This window comes from Equus quagga, chromosome 13 (assembly GCF_021613505.1).
Source record: "Equus quagga isolate Etosha38 chromosome 13, UCLA_HA_Equagga_1.0, whole genome shotgun sequence".
Taxonomy (NCBI): domain Eukaryota; kingdom Metazoa; phylum Chordata; class Mammalia; order Perissodactyla; family Equidae; genus Equus; species Equus quagga.
The window spans coordinates 18,783,154-18,810,534 of record NC_060279.1 but is presented as its reverse complement, the minus strand read 5'-3'; the positions used below and the strand labels follow the sequence as shown (position 1 = coordinate 18,810,534).

General features: G+C 36.5%; 1 protein-coding gene across 5 annotated transcripts in view; it reads left to right on the top strand.

Annotated features, from left to right (window-relative positions):
- Nucleotides 1–27,165, top strand: part of EDEM3 (ER degradation enhancing alpha-mannosidase like protein 3) — a 64,154-nt gene extending 36,989 nt beyond the window's left edge. For 2 of the 5 annotated variants that reach the window (XM_046682303.1, XM_046682307.1), the window contains 11 exons: nucleotides 761–886; nucleotides 1,087–1,170; nucleotides 2,477–2,560; nucleotides 3,379–3,503; nucleotides 7,708–7,873; nucleotides 8,138–8,292; nucleotides 9,197–9,353; nucleotides 11,618–11,809; nucleotides 13,110–13,275; nucleotides 14,958–15,143; nucleotides 23,253–27,165. In XM_046682303.1, coding sequence (XP_046538259.1) covers nucleotides 761–886; nucleotides 1,087–1,170; nucleotides 2,477–2,560; nucleotides 3,379–3,503; nucleotides 7,708–7,873; nucleotides 8,138–8,292; nucleotides 9,197–9,353; nucleotides 11,618–11,809; nucleotides 13,110–13,275; nucleotides 14,958–15,143; nucleotides 23,253–23,662 — 1,851 coding nt within the window. In that variant the 3' untranslated portion in view covers nucleotides 23,663–27,165. The remainder of the gene's footprint in view (nucleotides 1–760; nucleotides 887–1,086; nucleotides 1,171–2,476; nucleotides 2,561–3,378; nucleotides 3,504–7,707; nucleotides 7,874–8,137; nucleotides 8,293–9,196; nucleotides 9,354–11,617; nucleotides 11,810–13,109; nucleotides 13,276–14,957; nucleotides 15,144–23,252) is intronic. The other 3 variants (XM_046682306.1, XM_046682304.1, XM_046682305.1) reach the window with 3 other exon arrangements.
- Nucleotides 27,166–27,381: the final 216 nt, after the last annotated feature.

Here is a 27,381-nt window from a genome sequence, read left to right as displayed (position 1 = left end):
ATAATGCCTTAATATCTAGTAGGTACTCAATAATAGTTATTAAGTAATAGATGAGTTAGGAAAAAACTAGTAAGAGTCCTAGTAAGTCATCAATTGAATAGTTTAGAAAACACTATCACATAGGTTGTTTATTAGATTATAAGAAGATTTTTCTTGCGGTTAATAAGGAAGATATTTTTATTGACTCTAACAGCTCAACCTATTGTTGTCAAAGCTGAGAAATATCTAGGAGAAGAAGATAAAAGAAGAGCTTTTAAAAGCATAAGAGGTAGAGATAGTAGATCATAAGAGTGGCAACAGTGATTAGATACATTAATTTAGGTAGTGGTGAGCACCCGAGTGTTATGTTAGCTGAGAAGGGACCAAACTTCCTAGACACGGGAAAACAAAACTAGTTCTGTAATATAGAACCCTGTAACTATATTTCAAGAAGACGTAAGAGCATCCTTGGGCCACAAAAGCATCCTAACCATGGGCTAATCCCACAGGATGGCAATGTTCACATCTTCTCTCCTCAGAGGGTCCCAAATTAACAATAGTCTTTAATATTCTGAATTAAAGAACACAGGGGAGTATATATAATATATTTTAGAAAGATTTCCATCTAAAATAATAAGAGTATTTACATAGTTAATAATTAGTAGGTATATTTATATATAAATTCTGGTTGAATTTCCTCACAGTGCTATTTACTGAAATGCTGTTTAGAATAGTGCATCTTTTTCATCTGCTTTTGTGAACATCTGTTGTGCTCTTTCAGCACTATGACGCCATAATGCGGTACATTAGCCAGCCGCCTCTTCTGCTCGACGTGCACATCCACAAGCCAATGCTGAATGCGCGGACCTGGATGGATGCTTTGCTCGCCTTCTTTCCAGGTTTGCAGGTAAAAACCCTGCTATTTTCTTAATATTAAAGTAAAATGATTATAATTTGAGTGCATTTGTGATCTCTAAAATTGACTTACCCAAATGGAGTCACATTTCAAAATTATGTTAATCTACACTTTTCTTGTATATATAATGATTTTAGATGAAATCAACTCATATTTTATTAGTTAACTTTGTTGTTATTGTTCACTTTTAGGTCTTAAAGGGTGATATTAGACCTGCTATTGAAACTCATGAAATGTTATATCAGGTGATTAAAAAACACAATTTTCTACCGGAGGTAAGCAAGTAATCTTTGAAATTCTAATTTATGTGTACTATAAATTGCTAATTTAAAGATAGACAGTGTCATCTTCAAGGTTGATTTGTTCTTTTTCATTTTTTTTCCTAATTAAATAGTTTAATTGATTTGTTTTTGGTTTATACAGTATCATGTATGTTTTTCCTTTTCCTCATGTGTTAAGAGAAGTCTAGTTTAGGCTAATGCTGACATTTTGTTAATTTTATGTAAAAAGAAAATCGCAAATTAGTATTTATTTCTCAACCTTTTCTAATCCATGCCATTCATATGGTCTTATTCTAACTTTTACGTATACCCACCAGCTGGGGAGACCTTTTTACTTTTTATTTTCTAAGGCTTATTTTATGAAAACTATATACATTGAATATACTCTTGCTGATCACACATGCTCCCTGGAATTTTGGAGAATGCCAGGTCTTACTCATGCTGATTAAGAATTATTCTTTCTGGTTGTTATACATATACTAGTAGTAAATATTCTTGCTAGCTTGATACAGCAAGACTTTAATAGCATACTTCTTGGCTTTCCAGAAATGTACCATTAGAAATTTCCAAATTTGTTTATGGCCTTGTTTTATCCCTGCTTATTCACTATCCTCTGTGAGATATCTAAGCATTCCACCAATTTAGAATGCTGCCCAAAGTGTTTGTTTTGGAAAGTATAGTTTTATTAGCCTTCAGGTGAGTAGGACTGTGCATTGTAGAAAATTCATATTCATTCAGAATAAACTGAGGCTTCAACTAAATACATCTTATTACAAATGAAGTTTTGTTTGGTTCCTTAAAGGTTTTTGTTTTTATTTTAATCATTTTTTTAATCAATTGACTCTGTTATTGAATAAATTTTAAGTGAGACTCGTTTTATTTTTAAATAATGTCCTGTCTCGTTCCATAGAGGATTTGAGGTTGTTATTAAAGAAACCATGTGCTAAAATAGAAATATGAGAGCTAGGGACTTAATAATTAAGAGAAAAAAATAGCAATGAAGAAAACACAATTATTTAGACCACCATGACCCATGTAGTGGCATTGCTGAGTTTCACTTTTTTCTAAGCTTTCTAGTAGCCAAAATGATCATTTTAAAAAAGAATTCCATTTAATTAGTAAAAGATAGCAATCTTAGCAAAAATGAATTGTGATTTTTAAGCAATGAAAATTTTTATAGATGAAATTTATCAATGTTTTAATTATTTTTACTTGTTTGTGATCTAATTTATGTACTACTGTATATTCTAGAACTACTAGTTTATTTTTTCTAATCATATTTTTATGTTGTTTTGTCTAGGCATTTACCACAGATTTCAGGGTACACTGGGCTCAACATCCTTTAAGGCCAGAATTTGCAGAGAGTACCTACTTCTTGTATAAAGTAAGCTAATTTACCTCTCTTTTTGCTGTTTAGTCCCCTATTCTCTGTTGGATATCTCACTATCTTATAATAGCAATTGGGTGTTTTTTTTGTTCGTTTTTTAATTTTTTTTTTTTTGAGGAAGATTAGCTCTGAGCTAACTACTACCAATCCTCCTCTTTTTGCTGAGGAAGACTGGCCCTGAGCTAACATCCATGCTCATCTTCCTCTGCTTTGTACGTGGGACGCCTACCACGGCATGGCTTTTGCCAAGCTGTGCCACATCCCCACCTGGGATCTGAACCAGCGAACCCCGGGCTGCTGAGAAGTGGAACGTGCGAACTTAACTGCTGCACCACCAGGCCGGCCCCAGTAATTGGGTTTTTAAAGTCCTTTTTTAATATTAAAATGGTTGGCTATATCACAGTTCTTATTCATCTAGTCCATAGAATTATTAAAAGATGCAAGAATTGACATCTAAGTTTTATGCCTTTTCAAAATATTTATGTGAACCTTTCTTTAAAGAGAAATTTATATTTTAGAGCTGCTTCCTAAAGCATGACTCTTGCCTCCCTTCAATCAGGCAACCTTTCTGGGCATTAGAAATTTAATCTAAGGGCTGAGATGTACAGTTGGACAACTTTTCAACTGTGTGTTTAAAAAATTCCATAAAGCAGATCCATGGTCTGTTTTCAGAGCTAGGTCCTGCGTGACTGTGTTCCAGTGCCTCATACAATGCCTGGCACTTAGTAGGTACTCAATAAATATTTGATAAATGAATGGGTATATGGTAATATTTCAGCTATATATATGTATACATATATTCTCCTTTTTAATAGGCTACAGGAGATCCTTACTACCTTGAAGTAGGGAAAACACTTATTGAAAATTTAAATAAATATGCTAGAGTGCCTTGCGGATTTGCTGCCATGAAGGATGTGCGTACTGGAAGTCATGAGGACAGGTAAAATGATTCCTAACATCCCCTTTCCTCAGGGTAACTGTGAAACAACATGAAATATGACAATTAGTTAGAATTCAGATAAGCTTAATGCTTTTTACAAAGGGTATTTGAAGATGCAAACCTTAGTTCATTGTGTTTATTTTTAATCTCTCTTTAACAGGCTCAGTTAAAATTGTTTGAAAAGTTTGTATTTTTATCATAGTGCCTGGCATATAGTAGGTGCTCAAATGATTTTTAAATAGATGAATAAATGATTGTTAAATATCAGAACCTTGGGTTTAAGAGTATTAGGAAGCTTGGGGGTTTTTTCTTTGTTAATAGTTTTTTATATTATGTAAAATGTTAAAATTTATCAAGATGGTGATGAATGATCTGGATTATGATTCATTTTCAGTGAAGTATTCCTCAAAGCAACATCATGGTTAATGTGTGTATTCTTATTCTGTTGCTGATTTGGAGGGCTGGGGAAGACCAATGGCAGTTTCTGTTTCACTGGATACTGGATAGATGTAGATGACATGAAATACTCACGCTATAAAAAGCATGCTTTGGTTAATATGATATTCACTAACATTCCAGTTATTCTGAGATCACTTATCTGGTTATTTTATCTGTCCAGAACATAGCAGCACATCTCTAAATGAACACTAAATCTTGTTTGTTTCCTTGCTTGCTTAGCAAATGTTCATTCCACCAGTATTTATGATGTGTCTTATGTGCTAGAGTTATACTAGTTTTTGAGGATTAAAGATATGAAGACGTGTCTTTTCCGTCATTAAATTACTGAGGACAGGCAGATAAGTAGACTTTAAAACATTGTGTAAGTGCTGTGAAACATAGTAAAGGGACATGAAACACAAGTTGGAATGCGATGGTCACTGAAAGATTTCTGGAAGATCCTGTATCCTGAAGGATGGGCAAGAATTAGAAAGAAGAAAGTAGTAAAAAGAGTTTCAGGCAGAGAGACTAGAGGCAGGTGAAACACAGCACTCATCATCTAGTCGTGGAGTTGTCCTTTAGTCTTTCACTCGGGTGTTTAGATAATGGTTGATTAGGTTGGAACCTCTTTTGCTGACCACAGCTGATGAGAAATGGATAGGTTTTTGGAAGCAGGCATGCACACAACAGCAAGAAATAAAAGCAGGTAGGCTGTGCATTTATCTTAACATTTATTGACTGCTTCCTGCATGCCAGGCACTCTTCTAATCAAGCACTTTCTATATTTAGCCCATTTGATCCTGACAACAACCCTTTGAAGTGTAGTTTCTGTTATAATCTTCATTTTATAGATGAAGACACCAAGGCACAGAGAGGTTAGGGAACTTGTCCAAGGTCAGACAATCAGTAAGTCTAATCATTAAGTCAGAATTCTAATCAAGGCAGATGGGCTCTTGACCACCATGCTATACTGGCAACTCATTGGAGGAACAATAATTAGGCACCTACTGTATGCCAGGCATTGCACTTAGGTGTGAGGATAGAAAGAGATATTGGAACCACTCCCTGCTCTCCCATGACCTTTAGTTAGTGAGGAAGATAGGTGTATAAAGAAATAATCACAACCTTGCAATACTCACTATAATGGAAAGAGGAGTAACAGGTTGAGGAATTACAGAGGAAGACATGTTTTACTCTGTTTAGAGAGTTCCACTTTTCTAAATTTAACATCCTTCTTCCCCACCCCAACCAAATATTCCTTATGTGACGTTGTTTGTAGACCTTTTACCACTGCCTTTGCCCTATTCTGATTGTATTCCAGTATATAGAGTGTCTCTTAAAATATCATGTCCAGAATTAACCATGCTCAAGACGTGCCTAACACAACAGCGCTGTTAACATCTAACTTTAGGCCGAGAGAGCTAGTTTTCTGAGGGCTTAATGGGCTTAAACCCTCTCCCCAGTTGAGGGTTACTGCTTCATTGAGTTAGTGTTCCTCATGGCAGCAGTGTACTTCTCAGATGCATTGGCTGGACAAAAGGTTGAGAACTACTAATCTTCATCATACTGTGTTATTAGATGTGTTTTCAATTTTTTAGCAGCTTTATTGTGTTCGACTCACAGTGAACTTGTGGCCAATTAACCTGAGATACTTAACTGTGGCCTGCTGACAAATGAGTGTTCTCCACCTTGCCCTTGAGCAGCTGGGTTTTCTTAGTGTAAACTTTACAACTTTATACTTATCCCAGCAAAATTCATTTTGTTGGGGTTTTTTGTGTTTCTAGACCAAAAAGAGATCTTGAATCTCATCTCAGTCATCTACTTTATTAGCTAAACTACCTATTTTCGCTGATCTGCAGTTTTGATAAGCATGCTTTAAAAAATTTCCATCTAAATTGTTGGGAAGAGTTTGGGATAGGACCACAACCAGTGCCTCCTGGCGTGGCATTGAGAGCTTTCAGTTACAGGCTCTTCACATTTGATTGCTAATCCCCCTATAGACCTACAGATCCACCACTGCTGTCCTCTGGCTCACCAGCGTCCGCCTCCCCCCTCCACCCCACACATACACACGCACACACCCCACCTACACACACAATTTTCAAACTGGAAATATCTGTATTTTCCTAACAAGAGATGATCACTGGAAGGAATTTAAATGGCAAAAAGAATGTGAAAATCTTCTGAGACACTTTTCCTACTTGCCTACCCTAAGATATCCACTGTTGGCAATTTGACAGTCTTCCAGACATTTTTAAGGCCTATATGTTTGCATTTGTGTATAAATTTATGGTTTTTTAATACAAACTAGATGATATGATACCCAACTTGCTAGCTTTCCCCAGTTCATATGTAGTGATTTTACCATGTCTCTATTCGTTTCTAAATGTTTACAAATCATCTGTTTCATAATCAGTTCCAGAATTTGCCAAAAATCGGCATCTTGCTCTTGAGTCTACAGTTCTCAAGGTAGCATTTCCTCATGATAGTAACTGTTAGTCCTCCAGAAAATGTTAAATTATCATAAGTGTATTGCAAATTGACAGAAGTATTTTATCTATTGTATAAAGATTAACATCCGAAACGTTCGAAAAAGTTCTGAAACATCACGGGTGAGTTGTTGTTCCAAAATAAAACATCATTTATGTGTAGGAAAAATAATGACAGCTCTGTTTTTTAACTCATACGTATGCCAGGTGCTCTGCTAAATAAGGGACATGTAGTATCTCATTTAGTCTTCACCCCAATGTTAGGTGTGTGATGTTATTATGTCCTTTACAGAAGAATAAACTGAAGCTCACAGTCCTGATGGCTCCACGGTCACACAGCTAGTCAGTGGAAGGGCTTTTGTATTTCCAAGGACCATGTTCTTTACCACTGTGTTCCACTGCCTCTCCAGTTCAGTCGTTAGTAATGCTGTTTAAACTTGCATTTGATTTAGTAAATGTTTATTGAGTGCCTACTGTGTGCCAGGAATTGTGCTTGGCCAGAGGTGTGAAACTATATAGACTGTCCAGTAAACTACAAGTTATTTCTGCAAAAACCTGGGACACTTTGGGAGGCAGTAAATTTAACTAAATTTCATGTTCCTACATCTCCGTCTAACAGCTGTGCTCTTTTTCTGCCACTTTAAATTTTATTAAAGCTTTCCTTTAAAATGTTTATTAAAACATTTTAACATTAAATCATTTATAAAGTCACATATATTTTTATCCTCTTTATTTCTCCATGTTCCCTTCTTGGCAGGTATTTAAATATTTACAAAGTTAGAATCATAGTCCATGTGATTTTGTGTTGTATTTTTTTCATGTAACTTTTGTAAATGATTTCCTTTACCTTTAAAGCCTTCTTGTTTATCACTTAAATGGCTGCATAATAAACTATGTCAAAATTGTATTACTTTATCCAGTTCAATTAATGTTAGTTAAAGATTCTTCTATGGTTCTCAGTAGTGAAGTTCGCCTGCATTACCTCCCTGCTCTTGGTTCTCTGTAGAAGAAATGGAAAACCCTCCCTTGTTGGAAGGCCAATAGGAAAATCTTATCTGCAGTGTTGACAAAATTTAGTGCACCCTCTGATCTTTTTCATTTCCTTGGAATATGTTTGGAGTCAAGGTTATTACCACCAGGGGATAGATACATTCTGTAGTTCTTTGCACATATAAATTGGTGTAGACAGGTTTATTGACCTTGACTCTATGGCTCTCAGATAGTTGGCATTTGGATATTTTTATGTCCTTAGATTTATTTGTGACCTTTTGTTTTAGAATGGATTCTTTCTTCTTGGCTGAAATGTTTAAATATCTGTACCTGTTATTTGCCGATAAAGAAGACATTATTTTTGACATAGAGGATTACATCTTTACAACAGAGGCTCATCTGTTACCTCTTTGGCTTTCCACTACAAATCAAAGCATGTCTAAGAAGAACACAGTAGGTTATGTTTTTGAATTAAATGTCTTATTTTCTTTTTCACTTCTATGTGTTTGTTTTATTTTTCTGAGTGAAAGGTAATCCATGACTAGAATTCAATAAATATAGTGTGGTAGGAGGAAACGTACATTTGATGTTTTCTTATTTTGTTTTCTTTTATTGCATTCCATATATACTTACATTTCATTTAGTGTTTCCTTTAAGCAAATTATAATGTTAAATAAAATAGTAATTTTATTTACATAACATTTCTTTATGTTGTAGACTTCAGAATATACAGAACTGGATGACAGTAATTTTGACTGGACTTGTCCGAATACTCAGATTCTCTTCCCTAATGACCCATTGTACGCTCAGAGCATTCGGGAACCCTTGAAAAATGTGGTGGATAAGAGCTGTCCCAGAGGCATCATCAGAGTGTGAGATTCTTATTTTATTTTTAATATCAAAGTTAATTCTTGGTAAATGACAGCATAAGGAACATATAACAGCCAAGAAGACATTCACTTAGACGAAAAGTATTGCATATGTAGTTATCACTGATTAAAATAAAAATTACTAGTTGGTAAAGTTAGAAAGCAAAGTTTATTCTGCAATAATGTCTTTATTATTATGGAGATCTTCTATGTGTCTTTTGTTTAATGAACTGAGTCATACTAGTCAATGGACAGCATATAATCATTTAACTTTTGTAGCTCATTCTACGCAGAATAGTTTCATCAAATATTTCCATGTCTTATATGTGTAGAAAATATTTTCCTCTTACCAAGTTTCTTTGTAGTAAAAATAGAGGTTTTTGTTTTGTTTGATTTTATTTTTTGATCAGGTACTTATTCTTGGTTGTTAAGTAAAATTTTTTGCCTTAATGAGTTCATTTTCTTCCAAATAGTTACATTAGAAAGGCCACTACTAGGAAATTAAAAAAGTATATTTTTTAAGTAAATATCCACTGATATAAGTATTGTTTTGCTTTTAAAATTCTGAGAAAAATCTATTTTTCAAGGAAGAAATCGATAGTAACGAATCCCTAAGTAAACCTGTTCTGTACTTTCAAATGGTTATAATGTTGTTGACTAATACTGATTTATAGATAATATACATGCTTTTGTAACTGTAAAATATTATATTTAAGCTCTAAATAGAAAGCTATACCACTTATTAATAACCTAAGTTGTATGTAGGCAGATAAGTATTTATAATTATTTCATTTTCGCCAGTTCTAAAACTGGCAATTTTGCAAACATCTAACATTATTTTTATTTGCCTTATGTTTTCCCCAGTTCTGGTTTGTAGTTTTTAAGCCTTGCCTATAATTACTTTTAGCAGAGAGGAGAGTTTCAGGAGTGGAGCTAAACCCCCTCTGAGAGCCAGAGATTTCATGGCCACCAACCCTGAGCATTTAGAGATCTTGAAGAAGATGGGGGTGAGTTTGATTCACCTCAAAGATGGGAGAGTCCAGTTGGTTCAACACGCAATCCAAGTAAGACATTGCTATACTAATTAGATACCACCTCTGCCCTTTCGGTCTCATTAGCTTTAATAAGATAACGACATTTGGCTTTTTAAAAACTTCTCATGTTTGGGGGCTGGCCCAGGGGCACAGCGGTTAAGTTCCCACGTTCCGTTTTGGCAGCCCAGGGTTTGCGGGTTCAGATCCTGAGTGTGGACCTGTGAATTGCTTGTCAAGCCATGCTGTGGCAGGCATCCCACATAAAATAAAGGAAGATGGGCACGGATGTTAACTCAGGGCCAGTCTTCCTCAGCAAAAAGAGGAGGATTGGCAGCAGATGTTAGCTCAGGGCTAATCTTCCCCCCCCCCAAAAAAAAAAAAAAAATATATAAATAAATATATATATATATAAACTTTTCATGTTTGGTTTAAAGTTGGAAAATCAGAATTTTAGGATTTAGAAGTATTTTGGAAAAGCACCTAATTCAACCCCTTCATAGTATAAATCAATTCAATCACAAATCGGTTGGGTAGTTTGCTTAAGTTAATATAGTCTAATATAAGACTCAACTCGAAGTTTTCTGTTTTTCAGTCCCTTGTCTTTCCATTATTTTGATTAAAACATAATCTTAAAAGCTAATTCTTTTTAATATTTATATCTCTATGTTCTATATTATTTCAGGTTCCAAAGAGCGACTGAATCTAAGTAGTTCATTTATTATAGAAATCAAAATTTGCATTTATTGGTATCTGTCTAGGAAAGATGACATGCCCTTTTGGGAAATTTTTTTTTATTTTTGCTTTAAAAGTGTTCATAACATGAGGCCTTTAAATTATTCACCTTATTACTACATTAATTCTGAGAAAACTACATAGTTTGCTAAATAATTTCAACCTAAAACCTTATTCAGCTATCCCTTAATCTCAAATTCAATCTTCCCACAACCTCACCTTCCCTTCAGATTTCTGTCTCATCTCTATTCTTGCCACATCCATGCTTCCTTAAACAATATTCTGCCTGCTTCCTTATGTTTAACTCCCCATCACTCCCAGTAGTGGGAGTGGTGTCTCTAATGACATTGCTTTCACTTAGGCCACCAGCGATATAATTGCTACCCAGTGGCCTCTTAATCTTTATATGATTGTATTTTTCTGTAACTGTTGACTGACCCCTTTTTAGAACATGTCCCTTTCTTGGCTTCCAGGGCATTCCAGCAACATACATCTTTCCACTTCTCTGTTCATTGTTTTGTACATTCCCTTGTGACTCTCCTTTCTTGTCACAATCACTCAGTGTAGGCACTGCCAAAGGATCTGTATCATGCTCTTTTCTCTCCAAACTCTTCTCCAGCAGTCTCATCTATTGCTAGAAGCTCAGCTATCATCTTTTGTACACATGGTTTCTTAGATAGACATATGTAACCCTGATTCCTAACTTTACTCTTAAACCCAACTGTAATCTGCTTGTCGTACATTTCTGCATCTTAGTCTCAATCTGCCCAAACCGGAATTAATTCTCTCTTTAGTCCATCTCTCCTCCTCTTTGTTCTCCATCTCAGTTAAACACTATCTTCAATCTCTCTCTACCCACTAACTCTTACCAAGTCCCACTGACTTTTTCGGTAAAGTGTCAAGAATCCATCTTTTTTCTATTGTAGTCGGGCATTCTTCAGCTTTTGGTCTGTTAAGACTCAGTTCAAGTGTCAGTCTCAATTTTTCCCAGATCCACACTGGCAGAATCGATCATTCCGTCGCGTGTGCTCCAGGTCTCCTTTCCCACTTGAGAAATTTGATCACGGCTAATTTTACATGTCTCTCTCCTCCCGATGCAAACTTCTTGAGTAAAAGACTGTCTCTCCATTACCTGGTCAAGTGCTGGGACATTATAGGTGCCTGATATTATGTTTTGAGTTAAATCTGGTTGGTCGTTCATAATTTCAAAGAAGGGAAGTATGGGTCACATATGAGATTTATTTCTTAAAAGGGAAACAGTGGAGAAAACAAACAAAGTGAGCGTTTGTGCACTTGGTGGAAGTCCAATTCTCAATTTGTATCAACAGTGGTTTATAGAGCAGTGAAAGAGACGTTAATAAAAGTTACAGATGTTATTTTCAGAAAATATTTCCAGAAGTAATACTTTTGAGGACGAGTGAGACCATAAATATTTGGTAGGGACCCAAACTGAAAGTAGAAATTTTAGAGTAGAAGACCATATAGTGCAATAGTATGTAAGAAATCAAAAAAGTTGAAAGTTTCCCGAAAGAAAGGATAAAATTCACTTGTTTCTTTCCTAGGCTGCCAGTTCAATTGATGCTGAAGATGGGTTGAGGTTCATGCAGGAGATGATCGAACTGTCAAGTCAGCAACAGAAAGAACAGCAGCTGCCTCCGCGAGCTGTGCAAATTGTCTCCCACCCGTTTTTCGGCAGGGTAGTATTGACTGCTGGGCCAGCCCAGTTTGGGCTAGATCTGTCTAAACATAAAGAGGTGTGTGCGCTTAAAATATCTTTGTTGAAACTGAATTTAAAATATTGTTTAAATGTTATCTAGCTTCTTAGTCTCTTTTCTAATTTTAGTAGTTTTAATTTATTTAAAAAACATAAATATTCCATCTCCCAGATTTAAACGGATTAAAGTTAGAAGCATATCCTGAAAATTTTTTCGTAATTTGTAGATAATACGCTTATAGAATTTTACTTCAAATATTATTCAGATACTGTCCAATTCTTGGTCTCTTCTCTAATTTATTACCTTTAATTTATCGAAAAATGATTTTCAGACTTTAACAACTACTAGGACCTTTATTTGATCAAAAATCTAACTCAGAGGCTTAATGCAGAGAAACAGCTGAAAGCCGAGATCCAGCCTAGGTGGCTGGAGAGCATCCGACGCTGAGGTTGGTCCCACTGAGCAGACTTGGAAGACCACTGAGCTAGTCCATCGTCTTAGTTAGAATAACAGTTCACAGGTTCATCCAAGTCATCAGTTGCAGAGCTTGGTTCAGAACCAAGTCTCCCGATAACCTAGAGCCAATGCTCTTTTAACTCTGTTGCCTCTAATTTAGACTTTTTCTAGTGTGTATTTTAAAGCTATGTAGGTTTATAGATTGATTCATCCATTCACAACTATTTATTAAGTGCCTGCTATATTCTAGACACTATTTTAGGTGTTTGCTATCTGTCGGTTCACAAAACCAATTAAGATCGATGCACTCATGGAGTTTACATTCTGAGAGAGAAAGGGATATTAAAACATCTTTAAAATCAGTTCTCTAGTGGATTTAATTTCCCTAGGAAGAACAACTTCTTGCATATTCTTGTAGACTAAATCCAATTTTTTCCTCTTTCAGAAACTTTTCTGGGTACCACCGATAGTTAAAAATGGTTCCCAGCTGTTTGAAGTGTGGGTCTGGCTATCTAGTGAACCTACCCACAGGTTCTAACTTTACCACTTACTAACACTGGTCTTTGAGAAAATTATGCAACCTGAGCCTCAGTTTCCTCATATGTAAAATGGAAATATTATCTGTATTATTTCACTGAGTCATTATAAAGATCAGATTTAGTAATTTATGTAAAAATTCTCTATAGCCTGCAAAGCACAGTAGCAACATTGGTTGGGTACTATGATATATAAAATGTTCAAAAGAAAAATTTATGCTAAAAATATATTCGATATCCTTAGAAAAGAAATGAGTTCTACTTAAAGCTCTAGATACTGAATTTTAATGACTAGACAGTGATTTGTGAAGATAAAAGAATATTGAAGCGACTTTTATTTCTGACAGACAAGAGGATTTGTTGCAAGCAGTAAACCATACAATGGTTGTTCCGAGCTCACTAACCCTGAGGCAGTGATGGGGAAAATTGCTCTGATACAAAGGGGACAGTGCATGTTTGCAGAAAAGGCACGCAATATCCAGAATGCTGGAGCCATTGGTGGCATTGTTATTGGTAAGTAATCCTCTGCATCATTGTGTTGACTAGGAAGAGAGAATTTTTAGGATTTTTCCTTTTATTTCCCAAAGTTTTATCAAGGAGTTTTTTGTATTATTTTTACTGCACTAGACAACATAATGGATAGGTAATTCAGTGACTCTCTTAATAATTTCTCTGTATTTCATATCTTTTTGGAAAGTCTAGATTTGCCTTTCTGTATATTAATGCCAGTGTGAGTTTTAGGGGTCAAGTGTGAAGCTGAAGTGGGGGTGAGTGGTAAAAACACCCAGTACCGTGGATAAGAAAATATAGAGGAAAGAAACTTTCTTGTGTTGTAACTTCTTTCCTCTAACTTTTCTTTCCGATGAAGCATTTTGTTTGGTTTTTACTGGCTTTAATTGTATATAAATGAGCAAATTAGGACTTAGTTGTTTTGTATTGTGAGTACTAGAAGTACAAATTATCTTAGAAATCATTTGGCTGCAAGAGACAATAATTTATTTAAGCTGGTTTAAGAAGGGAGGTTTGTTTGCTATGTGGAAATAGATTATTTTCATTGAACCCAAGGGCAAGAAAAGCAACTGAATGTTCTAAGGAAGTAGACGTGGGAACTGAAAATCACTGGGAACCATGATAGCTAGCATCTTTCACATCTCTCTGTCTCTGGCTCTGGGTCCTCCTAGACTCTCTTCTCTGCATCTCTTTGCAATTCTGCTTCGTTCTTCAGCTTCTCACCAGCCTGCTTCCTCTTTGCTTGTCAGTTCCAAAATGGCCATTCTAAAATTGCAGCCTCAGCCGTGAATCTGTCACGTAACTGGACCACTACCCACTGCTAACTGGCACAGTCTTTCTGTGTGCCACTTCCAGCTCCCCCAGGGAGACTGAGGGTCAGGCAGCCATCTTTTGTCTAATCATTTGTCTTAGTTATTGCTGAGAGAGTGGGTCCTCCGTGGTATTCTCCACTTGGAGGGTCTGTCAGAGCAAGCTCTCTGAGAAGGGACAGGCAGGCTCGCCAGGGAAACTGGAGTGTGAGATTAGCGGTGGACATGACTGGCATTGCCGGTAAAACAGTATTTAGCAGTCCTGCTACTATTATTTAACCAGTGTAAAATAACAATAGTGTTTAATTCAACTTATACAGCAGAAACCGCTATAGTCATAATTATTCTCTGTGAACAGTACATAAAAATGAACTATCTATTTGTAGTGTGGTAGAACAATATAATGCCATTAGAAGAAATCTTAAAACATTTAAAATTTAATTCTCAGCTCCGTCATTATAATCCAAGTCTTTGAATTTTTCACTTCTAGGCTTTTTCATAAAGATATGAAATTTTTACAGTCGTAATCATAGAATTCTGTGTTCTACTTTTTTCATGTAATAATAATATTCTGTTTTTCTGTGTGTCCCATCAAGTAGTTCTTTATAATTTACTTATAATAGATTAGAGTTGTTCACAGTTATAAATAGCACTCCAGTAAACTTCTTTGGGCATGGATCATTTGGCTTCTTTTGAATTATGTCCTCAAGACAAATTTCTAGGAGTAGAATTAGTGGGCCCAAAATGTATATTTGTTTTTATGGGTCTTGATGCATAAAATTAATGCTGCCAACAGTTAAAAAGCAGTAAAGATTGGTAGATAGAGCTTTTTAATGGATGAATGTTTTTCTGTTCGCTGTACCATTTTCTGACTAGATGACAATGAGGGGAGCAGCAGTGATACAGCCCCTCTGTTCCAGATGGCAGGCGACGGGAAGGACACAGATGACATCAAGATCCCCATGCTCTTCTTATTCAGCAAAGAGGGAAGTATCATATTGGATGCCATCCGGGAGTATGAGGAGGTGGAAGTGCTCCTTTCTGACAAGGCGAAAGATCGAGGTAAGGGTAAAAAATAATTTGTTTTTATGCAGCTTAGCATTAATTTTACTAGCTTGATAATAAAAATGAGTTACACAATTTATTTTTGGTTCACTGGGAAAATAAGGAAAATTTTTAGAAGATGGTTTCAAAATTTTCTTTTGGAAAGAAGAGTAGTAATGCTTTTATTTTGCTTTGTTTGCTGAGTTAGGATATTTTTAGAATTATATTTTTATATGTAAGTTACCGTTTTTACTATGATTCTGCCCAGTGATAAAAATACAAGAGATTACACTGAGAGAAATTTTAACATCACAGATGTTCACCATTCAATTTCACTGATACTACCTCCTATATTTCTTTTATAAAGAATAAAGAGAGATTGTATAGAATGGTATTGTATACAGTTGGGATTCACCAGGCCACCTATAATCAAATGACCACTGTCTTGGTGAAGACAATAGAAATCTCGCAGCTTTTCTCCACTGCGATCTAAGTTTATCACATAGGTATTTATAAATTTCAAGAATTACAAATGGCTGATGGCTGAAGAACAAGATAACATGCCTTAATTTAGGAGAGTGTATAGTCCTCTCTGGGCCAAAATGTTTGTTAGTAATTTGAAAGCTCTTTGAAATCCAAATTGCTGTATAAATGCAAGGTCTTATTAGAGTTCTTTTAGTTTCACACCAAGGGATAGGGGAGAGACGAGGGAATGTGAGCTGTCGGACGTAGCCTGTGATCCTGCTGATGGTAGTAGTCCTCCTAATCCACTGGAGACACCTGTCGAGAGAGCTGTCCTCCCCCGTCCCGCTGAAATGGATAAAGCTGTGTAATTTGTACAGGGTGATTGAATCCCCTGGGTTGTTTCTTTGAGAGATATGTAGGAAGCTGTATATATTCAGTATAACTTGCAGGCGGAACAGTAAAAAAAAAAAAGTTTAGCAACAATCTAGTGCAAGCCAAATCAGTGTTTGGTCTTCTTGTATTGCTTTTTTCTTTGAGATTCTTTCAAATAACTATTTAAGAGCAATGGAGTGAGTAAAATGTGCGTGTATAAGGATGTATAGATGGAAACAGAACAGAGTAGAAAGGATTTCTAATCTTCTTAAATCCTCCTATATACCTGATTTTTTTTCGGAGCCCTTTTTCTACATCCAGATCTTTCTCCCTACATGTATGCCTTTAGGCACACCAAACGCAGGCAAATTATTATTCCATATAACTCTTTAATGCCTTTGCTTTTTCCCCCCCATTCTGTGCTACCATTGGGATTTCAGCAGCAATATTAAAAGGTAAAATGATTCCAAGCTACATTATTAATAGTAGTAAGTATCTTGTATTAATAAGCTTTAAATTATATATATGTTATGTGTGTATGTGTATATATCCATATATAAACACACATGTGCATACACATATATATGTATATATAATTTTGTTTCAGTAGAAACCATGATAACATCTGGTTTAATATAGTAAGATTTTCTTGTCTAGTCAGCTGTCCCATGATAATAATTCTTTATTGATCCTGTCGTAACAAATCCTATGAATTAAATATCCCATGTAACAGATGAATTCACTAGTCCATGTCCATGCAAGAGTCACTCTAACAAAGACATTGTTGTTTTGGCATGTATCACTTTTGATCACTTTTTATTTGAATACGATGTAAAATATTTAAAATATCAATTTGTTTTAAAAACTCGTGTGTGTGTAGGGGTACATGGGGTTAGGACTATGAGATTATGGTAAAGCATGTGCTTCCCATTCATGGTCTAGTGGTTAAGCTTTGCTGCTCTCACTGCCGCAGCCCAGGTTCATTTCCTGGTCAGGGAACCGTACCACCCGTCTGTCAGTTGACATACTGTGGCGGCTGCATGTTGCTGTGGAGCTGAAAGCTGTGCCACCACTATTTCAAATACCAGCTGGGTCACCCCTGGGGGACAGGTTTCAGCGGAGCTTCCAGACTAAGACAGACTAGGAGGAAGGATCTGGCCACTCACTTCCGAAAAATTGGCCATAAAAACGTATGAATAGCCGCAGAGCATTGTCTGATGTAGTGCAGGAGGTGAGAGGATGGTGCGAAAAGACCGGGCAGGGTTCTGCTCTGCTCTCCACAGGGTCGCTCAGAGTCAGAACTGACTCAGTGGCACTAAGGACAACAACATTGTTGTTGTCTCATACCAGAGAAAGGATATGAGAAAAGATAAATTCTACTACTACTACCCAGAAAAAGATCATATCCCCTTAAGGACTTGCACTAAAAGGGCTTTATTTAAATTATATATTTTTAAAAGTTTTGATAGCCTATAAATTTATTGAACTGATTTATTAAAGAGTGATCTTTTGGCAAAAAGTCTTGAAAAACTCCCCTTTTTGTGTAGCTCTTTCAAGAACTGTACAGCTGTGTTAAGTAAATCAGCAACAAGTTATGGTATGTGTTACTATTTATCAGTGTAACAGAAATCAATGATAATAGTTTTATTAAGTCAGCTACTTTATTCACTTAGGAAAATATCCTTAGAAGTTAATGTCTGCAGAGGTTATCATTAATTTGTCCTTGGCTGTTATTGTATGCACCAGTGTTTCTCTTCTGCATCAGAATCAGCTGACGTACTTGTTAAAAGTGTAGATTCCTGAGTCCTACTCCAGAATATTGAATCAGACTCTCTGAAGCATCAGAATCTGAAATCTTAAACAAGCATCCCAGGTAACTGATCAGCTGCACTTTGAGAAAGACGGAACAAGACCCAGGCAGCTCTTTTTATCTCCCAGCTATGTATCTGGCCATATTGTACCATCGAGGGTCCCAGGTAGGATTATATAGGCACACCAGATAATAGCATCCTTAAAATCTGATCAATAAAATGTCCTTCAGATTGCCCTTTCTAAAAATCTCATTCCACAAATGCATATTTCCCTTATAATCAGAAAATTTTGATTGAGCAATTCTTCCTACATATTAATACAGAAAATAGAAGCCTAGAACCAGCCCCCACTTCCACTCCCACCTCCTTATTCTGATGGTAATTCCCAGCCATTGATGTAGAAATATCTGTGACAGTCCTATCTGCTAGCAAAAATGTTCAGATGTCTTATTACGCATTCTTCAGACATAAAGCTTCAGTAATTTATCAAGTGGAAACACTGCTTCCTCAGGTCAAACCAGTCAGCTTCTAAAAGTTAAGTTATCCACAGAAGTTTTAATATCATGTCGCTCGTGTGTCCCCATCTTTCCAAAATTTTGAGTTTATAAAGGTACTGAATAATAATGCCAACCCTGTGCCCACAAGCAAAAGACACTGTGTTGTTACCTTTAGATCCAGATTGAAACAGTTTACAATTAAGAATCAGTTTCCTTTTCTCATTAGTATTTCTCAAGGGAAAAAAATCACATTTTAAAGTTTCAATACAGTATCGTGCTTGCAATTTACAGTGTAGGCCTGTAGCGCCTTGAGAGCTATAGACAGATCTTTTCAGGACTCCTGTATTTGTGTCTATCTGGTAAAGAAGCAGAGAAAATGAGGGGAAGAAAGGAAAGGTCCCCTGATTTGAACCGCTCAAGATTTGTCTGGCAGTGTTCCTTTTCCCCAGCCTGTCCCCACTGAACTTGAGCGTGGTGAATCCGTCCTGAAGTTGAACTGTAGAACTTAGGTTGCCTTTGGAAGGGATTCGATTCTGAGGAGGAAAGTCTAGTGTGCCTGCAGATGGCCGCTTTGCTGGGAAGGGAGCATCTGAAACATTCTAACTGCAGAATTGATACCTCCCACCCCCTCTCCAGCATGGCATGTTTTCTCAGGTGTTTTTGCATTTACACATCTCTTCCCTGTTTCTGGAAATGCCTTACCAATCTCTATCCCCACTCCCATGGCCTTTTTCCTTTTTGAGAATATTTAGCTATCCTAAATACCAGTTTAGATGCCACCTTCTTTAGAAATTTTCCCTTACTCTCATAGGTAAAATTTGAGGGCGTCTTTGTAACATAGTTCTACTTTGACATTTATATCACATTATACTTCTTTTCTTGCTTCTCATCTCTGTATTCCTTGGCTTCAGTAAATGATGGTTGTACAATGAGTGATTGTAGAACATCTAGTCTCTAAGTCTTTGCCAAAGTTCCCTTGTCCTTTTATTATTAAAACTTAATAATTTTCGGGGCCGGCCCGGTGGCGCAGCGGTTAAGTTCGCACGTTCCGCTTCTCGGCGGCCCGGGGTTCGCTGGTTCGGATCCCAGGTGCGGACATGGCACTGCTTGGCAGCCATGCTGTGGTAGGCGTCCCACGTATAAACTGGAGGAAGATGGGCACGGATGTTAGCTCAGAGCCAGGCTTCCTCAGCAAAAAGAGGAGGACTGGCAGTAGTTAGCTGAGGGCTAATCTTCCTCCAAAAAACAAACAAACAAACAAAAAAAAACTTAATAATTTTCTTTTCTTTGTATCTTGATATTTTCTCCATCCTTTTTTTTTTTTTTTTTTTGCTTCCTGTGTTTTCCGATACACCATTCCTGGAGTTAATGATGTAGTTACTATGCTCTTAGGGCTATGATACTGCATACTGGTGCCAAGAGGCACCTTAGAATGAAGATGTGTGTAGCATGTGGCGGACACTAACTCCGTCCTTTTTGATACTTCAACCGCCGTTTTTACTTTCTTGATTGGGAGCTCTTTGCTATAAATCAAATATTCCTATATATTTGATCTGTTTCTAAACTTGCTCTTCTCTTTTACTAATCTATTTCTTTATTTCAGTGCTATGCTACTGATAAAACAGTTTGTTCTTTTGAATAAGTTTTAATGCCTGATAAGGCAACTCTTTTCTTGCTAATTCTTTTCAGAATTTCTTGACTTCTCTTTGACATACATTCTTCCATAGAAATTTAAAAATAATTCTCTCTGGTCCCAAGAGAAAACAAAGGGACGTAGCAATGGGATTCATTTTGGAGTTGTATAATTGCATGCCTTACATATAAATAGGAAAATTTTGTTAAATATTAAGACTTTCCATCCAGGAATATTGTTTTGTGTTTTCTTTTCTTTTTTTTTATTTTCTCCCCAAAGCCCCAGTACATAGTCGTATATCCTAGTTGTAAGGCCTTCTAGTTCTTCTGTGTGGGACGCTGCCACAGCATGGCTTGATGAATGGTGTGTAGGTCCATGCCCAGGATGCAAACCCCAGTGAACCCTGGGCTGCCAAAGCAGAGCGTGCAAACTTAACCACTCAGCCACAGGGCCAGCCCCAATTTTATGGTTTCATTAAGACTTTATAGTATTAAGTATTATGGGCCTTGTACCTTTCATAATAAATTTAATTCTATGTTTTTTGGCTTTTATTTTTCTTATGAAAAGGATACTTAATTTTATTTCTAACCAGTTATTGTTGCTACAGAGGGGTTTTGGTACTTGCCTATTTATCTTATTTTTACCCTCCTTATCAAATTCTCTTATCCTAATAGTGTTTTTAAAAATTGAGTTGCTTTGAGTTTAAGTATACAAGAAAATCTGAAAAAAGAATTTGATCTTTCCTTTTCCTCTATTTACCTTGACTATTCTGCTTTCTTATTCTATTGTATTAGCTAGGTTTCCAAAATAATATAGTATAAAATGTAATCCTGGGGTAATTTTTTGCCAAAAGCACCATCTTTATTATTAGATGAAACAGCCCCGCACCCTTTCCTATCCTTCTAAACTAGGTTAATACAATCTAGAAAGAAGCTTGTAGGTTTTTCTTTTTGTTCTCCCTGGAGCCCAGGGTAGGCTAGCATAAAGGAATTTTATAAGCAGCCAGCTCCCTACTTTCTCTTCTTTGGGCCCCATCATGGTTTCCCCAATTGTCAAATTAAAATGTGCCTTGGGGCTGGCCTGGTGGTGTACTGGTTAAGTTCCTGTGTTCCGCTTCATCAGCCCAGGTTCTCCAGTTCGGATTCCAGGTACAGACCCACCCACCGCTTATCAAGCCATGCTGTGGCAGGCATCCCACATGTAAAGCAGAGGAAGATGGGTCCGGATGTGAGCTCAGGGCGAATCTTCCTCAAAATAAAAATGTGCCCTTTCCACAGCTTGGAGGGAAGAATGTGTGGGGACTCCCCCTCTCCCTCACTCCCTCCTCCATACACACGCTCACCACTAAGAACTGAAGACTTCCGTGGCCAGATAATCCTGTGTATACACACCCACCTGTACCTTCCTGCATGCCTGCATTTCCTTCAGTTTTCCTGGTTTTATAATAGGTCCATCTTCTCTTCCTTCTTTGACTAACTCTACTGATCTTTTAAATCTCAGCTCAAGTGTCACTTTCTGAAGGGAACTCTTAACTCTTATTCTTTCCTATCCCCATGACACATGTTACAGCTAGAGTTTTCCATTTATTTCGTGTGATTATTTATAAATGTCATTTTCCCCAACGGGACTATAAGATCCATAAGGGCAGGTCTGGTGTGTGTTTTTGCCTCATTTTATCCCTAGCCTCTTGCACAGTGCCTGCCACACAGAGGACACTCAGGAGATGTTGCTGAGTGACTGCACACACGGAGGGGGATGCAGCATGTGGCATCGATGCTGTTTAAGACTTCCGTGTAGGAACCTGAAATGAAATGCCTCTAGTGGTTTCCTCGTGTGTTCATTACGAGAGGTTTAGCCTACTATTCAGCCTTCTAGTGGATTGTAGAATGATTATATCTTGTGATTCATAGACCTACAGTACTGAAATAGAAATTTTGTAAATAATCTTGTCTTTATGAAAATATTTTGTTTAGTCAGTCGCATTAATACCCTTAAATCATCCAAAATTTTGTGTTAGCTGCTTTTTCATGGCTTACTGAGTGGGAATTTTACTTTTCAAAAAAAATAGCAGTGATATGTGCCATTTAAAATTTATTCTATTTAGTATGTTCTCATGTGGAAGCTTTCCTGAATTTAGATAATTAATACATTTGACATACAATACAAATTTATCTACGTTTTAATAGTATTCTTGTTTAGTATATTTCTTGGCATTTACTAATCCCATTGAGGGCAATTAAAAAAATTTTTTTTATTGAAGTAACATTGATTTATAACATGAATTTCAGGTGTACATCAAATTTTGGTTTCTGTGTAGACTACATCTGGTTCACCACCCAAAGACCAGTTACCATCCATCACCACACATGTGCCCAGGAGGGCATTTTTATCAGTTATTAGAGCCGTTCCTTTCGGTTTGGAACAACATTTATTTTCTAATGTTGCATTTTGCAAAATGAATATATAGAAAAATGAGATTGCATTATTATAAGGCAATCTTTTACTCTTCACTGTTAATGTTCACTGTTCTGCATTAACTTGATTTTCTTTCATTTTTATTTCTTCATTTTATTGCAAAAAACCAGTATGCTTTGGAAAGTGTGCTATACAGTAGTAGTCACCCCTTTTCTGTGGGGGATACATTCTGAGACCCCCAGTGGATGCCTGAAACCAGATGGGACCAAACCCTATGTAATCTATGTTTTTTCCTATACATACCCATGATAAAGTTTATTTTATAAATTAAGTATTAATAACAATAATTAATAATAAAATAGAGGTTAATGATAATAACTAGTAATAAATTAGAACAATTCTAACAATATATTGTAATAAAAGTTACCATAGATGTTAGTAACCTCAGCATATGACTTTTTTTCTTTCCTTATTAAGTCAAGAACTTTCACCTTTTCACTTAAAGGAAGCACTTTACACCTTCTCTTTGGCATATCTGAATTGCCTACGTCACTACTCTTGTGCTTTGGGGCGATTGTTAAGTCAGATAAGGGTCACTTGAACACAGCACTGTGATACCAGACAGTGGGTCTGATGACCCAGACGGCTACGAAGTGACTCAGGGGCGGGTAGTGTGTACCGTGTGGCTACGAGGGACAAAGGGGTGGCTCATGTCCTGGGTGGGACGGAGTGAGATTTCATCACACTGCTTAGAGAGGTGTGAAATTTAAAACTTATGAAGTATTTACTTCTGGAATTTTCCATTTAATATTGTCGGGCTGTAGTTGACTGCGGGTAATTGAAACCATGGAAAGCGAAACTGCAGATAAGGGAACTACTGTAAACTTTTTGAGGAGGAAAGTTGCATGAAGTTTGTTTGCTTTTTCATGTACAGATCCTGAAATGGAAAATGAAGAACAACCATCTTCTGAAAATGATTCTCAGAATCAGAGTGCTGAACAGATGACATCAATTTCTCAGGAGGTTGATTTGATTGATCAAGAGTCTCTTGAGGAAAGTTCTCTAAACTCTCACCCAGAATCACTTTCTCCAGCAGATACAGACAATGCTGCAAGCGTGTCTCCTTCCGAACAGAATTCTAATCCCGCAGAAAACCATGAGACCACAAGTCTTGATGGTGAATGTACAGATTTAGATAACCAACTTCAAGAACAATCAGAAACTGAGGAAGATTCCAGTCCTAATGTTAGCTGGGGTAAAAAGGTCCAGCCTATCGACTCCATATTAGCAGACTGGAATGAAGATATAGAAGCGTTTGAAATGATGGAGAAGGATGAACTATGACTCACTGAAGAGTCCAGTGGTAGGTAATTAAAAAGAAAAGGTAAACTGTGGTTAAGAGACACCTAATGCTAAGCAGGCTCTCTAATGGGAGGCTTTAAGTATGGTGATGAGCAGCCACGTTCTGACTGGGCTAGTTAGTTCTCATAGGAATCTGGAGCATGCTGTGTTAGAATTGACCTTGCTTAAAACTGTCCCATCAAAAATGGAGACCCACAGTCCCCCCCTCCAGTGACAGCATTGCCCGCCCTGCAGCGCCTCAGGCCAGGAAGAGGTTACTGGATGTTCCTAGGAACCAGAGTTCAGCAGTCTCTGGATAGACGAGAAACACATTCAGTTAATGGTGGGGTGGGGAATAGGAATTTGTATAGCTTTCCAGTTAAAGGAAGCTCTGCTTGCTTGGTTTCGGGGCTAGAGGCTCTTTTGGGAAAACATATGAGTACTGTGGGCATTCTGGTTATGCTGCCTTCACAAAAACCCTTGAAGTGACCCAAGTGGTCATGAGGCAAATGCGTTCATGGAGAAAACAGTCTTTGCTCATCACTTTCACTTGCTTCGTTGTGTAACAAATGATCAAGATGACTTGATTTTTTTCCCTCTTAACAACGTCCTTTTCATTTAAACCAAAGGTGAAGCCAATGTACTTTCTCAGTGAGTTCTCAGCATAAAGACTAATCATTGGGACCAGGTAAAAAGGTCACATAATATATTGTGGAAATTGGTTACTTAATGCTTTTGAAAAATGGGGCAAGGAGAAACTATAATATTGTAGTGTGAACTTGCCACTGGGCCTTCCATAAGGAAGCTGTGACTACTCTGACTTGGAACTTAAGGCTATATCCTTGTAGGGTAAATTATAAATCTTTTCCAGTTCATTTCTCTTAGAGGTGATTACCTCTAGCCATCAGCCTTACTCCATCCCATGTTTAGTATGCAATTTGAGCCACAAGGCCCATATCGCCAATAGCTGAATACATTTTGTTCCATTTTTCTATCTTAGGGAGCCATGATAAAACTGTGGTAGTGATCTAAAAATCCTGGGATAACTACTATTTTTTCTCCTTTGGAACTATGGTTTCTGAAGTTGCACCTAAGGAGTCTGTCACATTTTCTGTTGAATCATGGTTATTTTTAAGTTTGCTTTTTTTTTTTTAACAAATATTCCTTCTGATATGGACTTGAAAATTAATCTATGGTAACTTGTGTTAAAAAAACTTACACAGTAGCAACTAACATATAGCCATATAGCTTAATGAGAAATGTTTTTTCTTCTTTTTTTTTTTGTGGCAGTCTGGTGCTGGCCACATTTAAGTTTTAAAAACTTTATTGTTGTATTGGTAGACAGCCCTGTAGTTGAAATCATGGCTTTATTCATTTTATTTATTTTTTTAAACTTACCTGAATGAGTTCTAAAGGAATATTTGTGAAACTTAATTTCCTTTCTCTTTACCATGACGTTACATAATCTTTTCTGAAAACACAGTTGAGGTACTGATGAACTTAAACTCTATATGAAGCTGTTAGAAGAACAGCTGTGCTGTATTGTAGTTATGTATATTCATGTACAGTATGTCTTAGATCCCAGGTAAACATATTCTTTTATAAGGGGATAAATAGCTGCTTTCAAAAATTCCAGCTAAACTAAACTGGGTCAGTGAGTAATAAATCTAATAGAGAATTCACTTTAGGGGGGAAAAGAGTAGTATACAAAATCTTTATTGGCCCTCAATTAAACCTGACTCCAAAATGGCTGTTTTTAGTCTCCCTGCATGTGAAATTTGGTGTGAGAAGATAGAACTATAATACGTACCGTATACAGAAGGATAGCCATAGAGCTTTGTTCGTCTTAATTGCAAAGCTGCCAAAATAGCTGAAGCTTAATGACTTGACTTGCCTTGATTTATAGGACTGGGGCATGGAGAAAAGGAGCAGATGTTCCTCTAAAACTTTGATTACAGAAGCCTTATGTACATTGATTTGATTTTGTTATTTGTTGTCTAAAACTAACTTTTCTAAGTTATCAAAATGACTTAGTTTTTTTTCCAGCAAAGGTCTTGCGGCATATGAGGAAAGCCAGTTTACTGCCGCTCTCCCTGCCTTGGCCATTAGGGGGAGCTGTGGCCATTCATTGAGGTCTAGGAGGAAAGTAGTTCACTTGTTTAGAGAAGTGAATCCTTAAAAGAAGAAAGAAAGAAACGTAGCAAATTATACTTAGCCCCCAGAAGGAATTATACTTGATTTTTCCCCGGTTAAGAAGAGAAGGTATAACGTTCAGCTTCAGAACTCCAACATTGTAATTGACGCTACATTCTTATTCGACATACTGCCACGAAGTTGTTTTTGAGTTCATTAAAAGATTCCAACAGCATTAGGGTTTTTTTTATGTTTTGTTTTTAAATACTTTTTATAGACGTTTTATTTACTTCCTAAAGATTCAGGGGATTGTATGAGACCCTGAATTTTAGAAACATCTGGTCTACCTCAGTTAAATGTTGACTGCATAGAAATAGAGCTGAAGTGATCACCACAGCCATAAAATTGTTTGACTAAGAAGGATTTATACAATGTTTACAAACCTGGAATCAAGTAAGGATTTTCTCTGAAAGTTAAAAGATATTAGAGTAAGTATTCAATTCAGGTATTTTCAAGTTTTAAAACTTAACTTGTTTACCTACTAAAAATAGCTATAGTTTTTTCTGTTTAGGAGAGTCCATTGAAACGATATCCCCTAACTTGCAATACTTTTCCCATCAAGGTTTAGGTGTGAAAGAATTGTAATTTACCGGGTATGTTTGGATGGGATATTTGGTTGGGTAGGTTTTCTTTTTCCTTTTTAACTTTTAATAGGCTTCCCAGAAGAAGACAATTATTGTTTCAGAACAAATTATATTTTGACATTCTACTTTTCCCTTTTTCTTCACAGTATTAGAGTAAAATAAAAAATTGTGCACTCTCTGATTTTAACTTCTCTAATATAATTACTCTCTTGAGAACTTTTTAATTTAAATTACCCCCACACAGCCCTTTTTATAGTAAAACCAGCATTTGTTCTCTCACCAAACCCCATGCCAAATTCATCATAAAGAAAGCTCAGCATAAGTAATTCAGTAGATGTTACAATCTTAGAGGGGGTGGGTTTAGTAAATATTCCAACCGGTCGTTTTATGCACAAGGCTTCAGTCAGAACATAGAAAAAAAAAAAAAAACATTCTGTGAATGAAATATTGTATGTTCAGATTTTATAAAAGACATTTTTAAAAGCCCAATTTACAGCCGTATATTTTCTTATGATGTAATTTATGAAAAAGATGTCTGTACTAACAGGTGCTGTAACACTACTGTTGTTGGATTTTATTGTTTGGTGATAAATGTCTACAATATTTCTAAGGGAAACTATGTACTGTGATGTAAAAGTCTGGGCAAAATGTATATAATCCTTGTATATAATTGTGTATTTGATTATAATTACTGATTGTAAAGATTTAATAAAATATGTAAATATTCTAGTCTAGTTTGAATTTGAATTTTTAGCATCACCTTGCATATCTTTATACCTTGATGTGTTGTAAAATTTTTCCACCACTCTGTCTTCCCTTTCGTTTTCATTTTGCCTCAAGGGAGTAAACTTGGGGGACATCTTAAGGCATGGACACACAAACATACATGGAGCAGTTCCACAGCTCAGCCAGTGCCGAGGGCCCTCAGAGTGCAGTTAGAGTTAG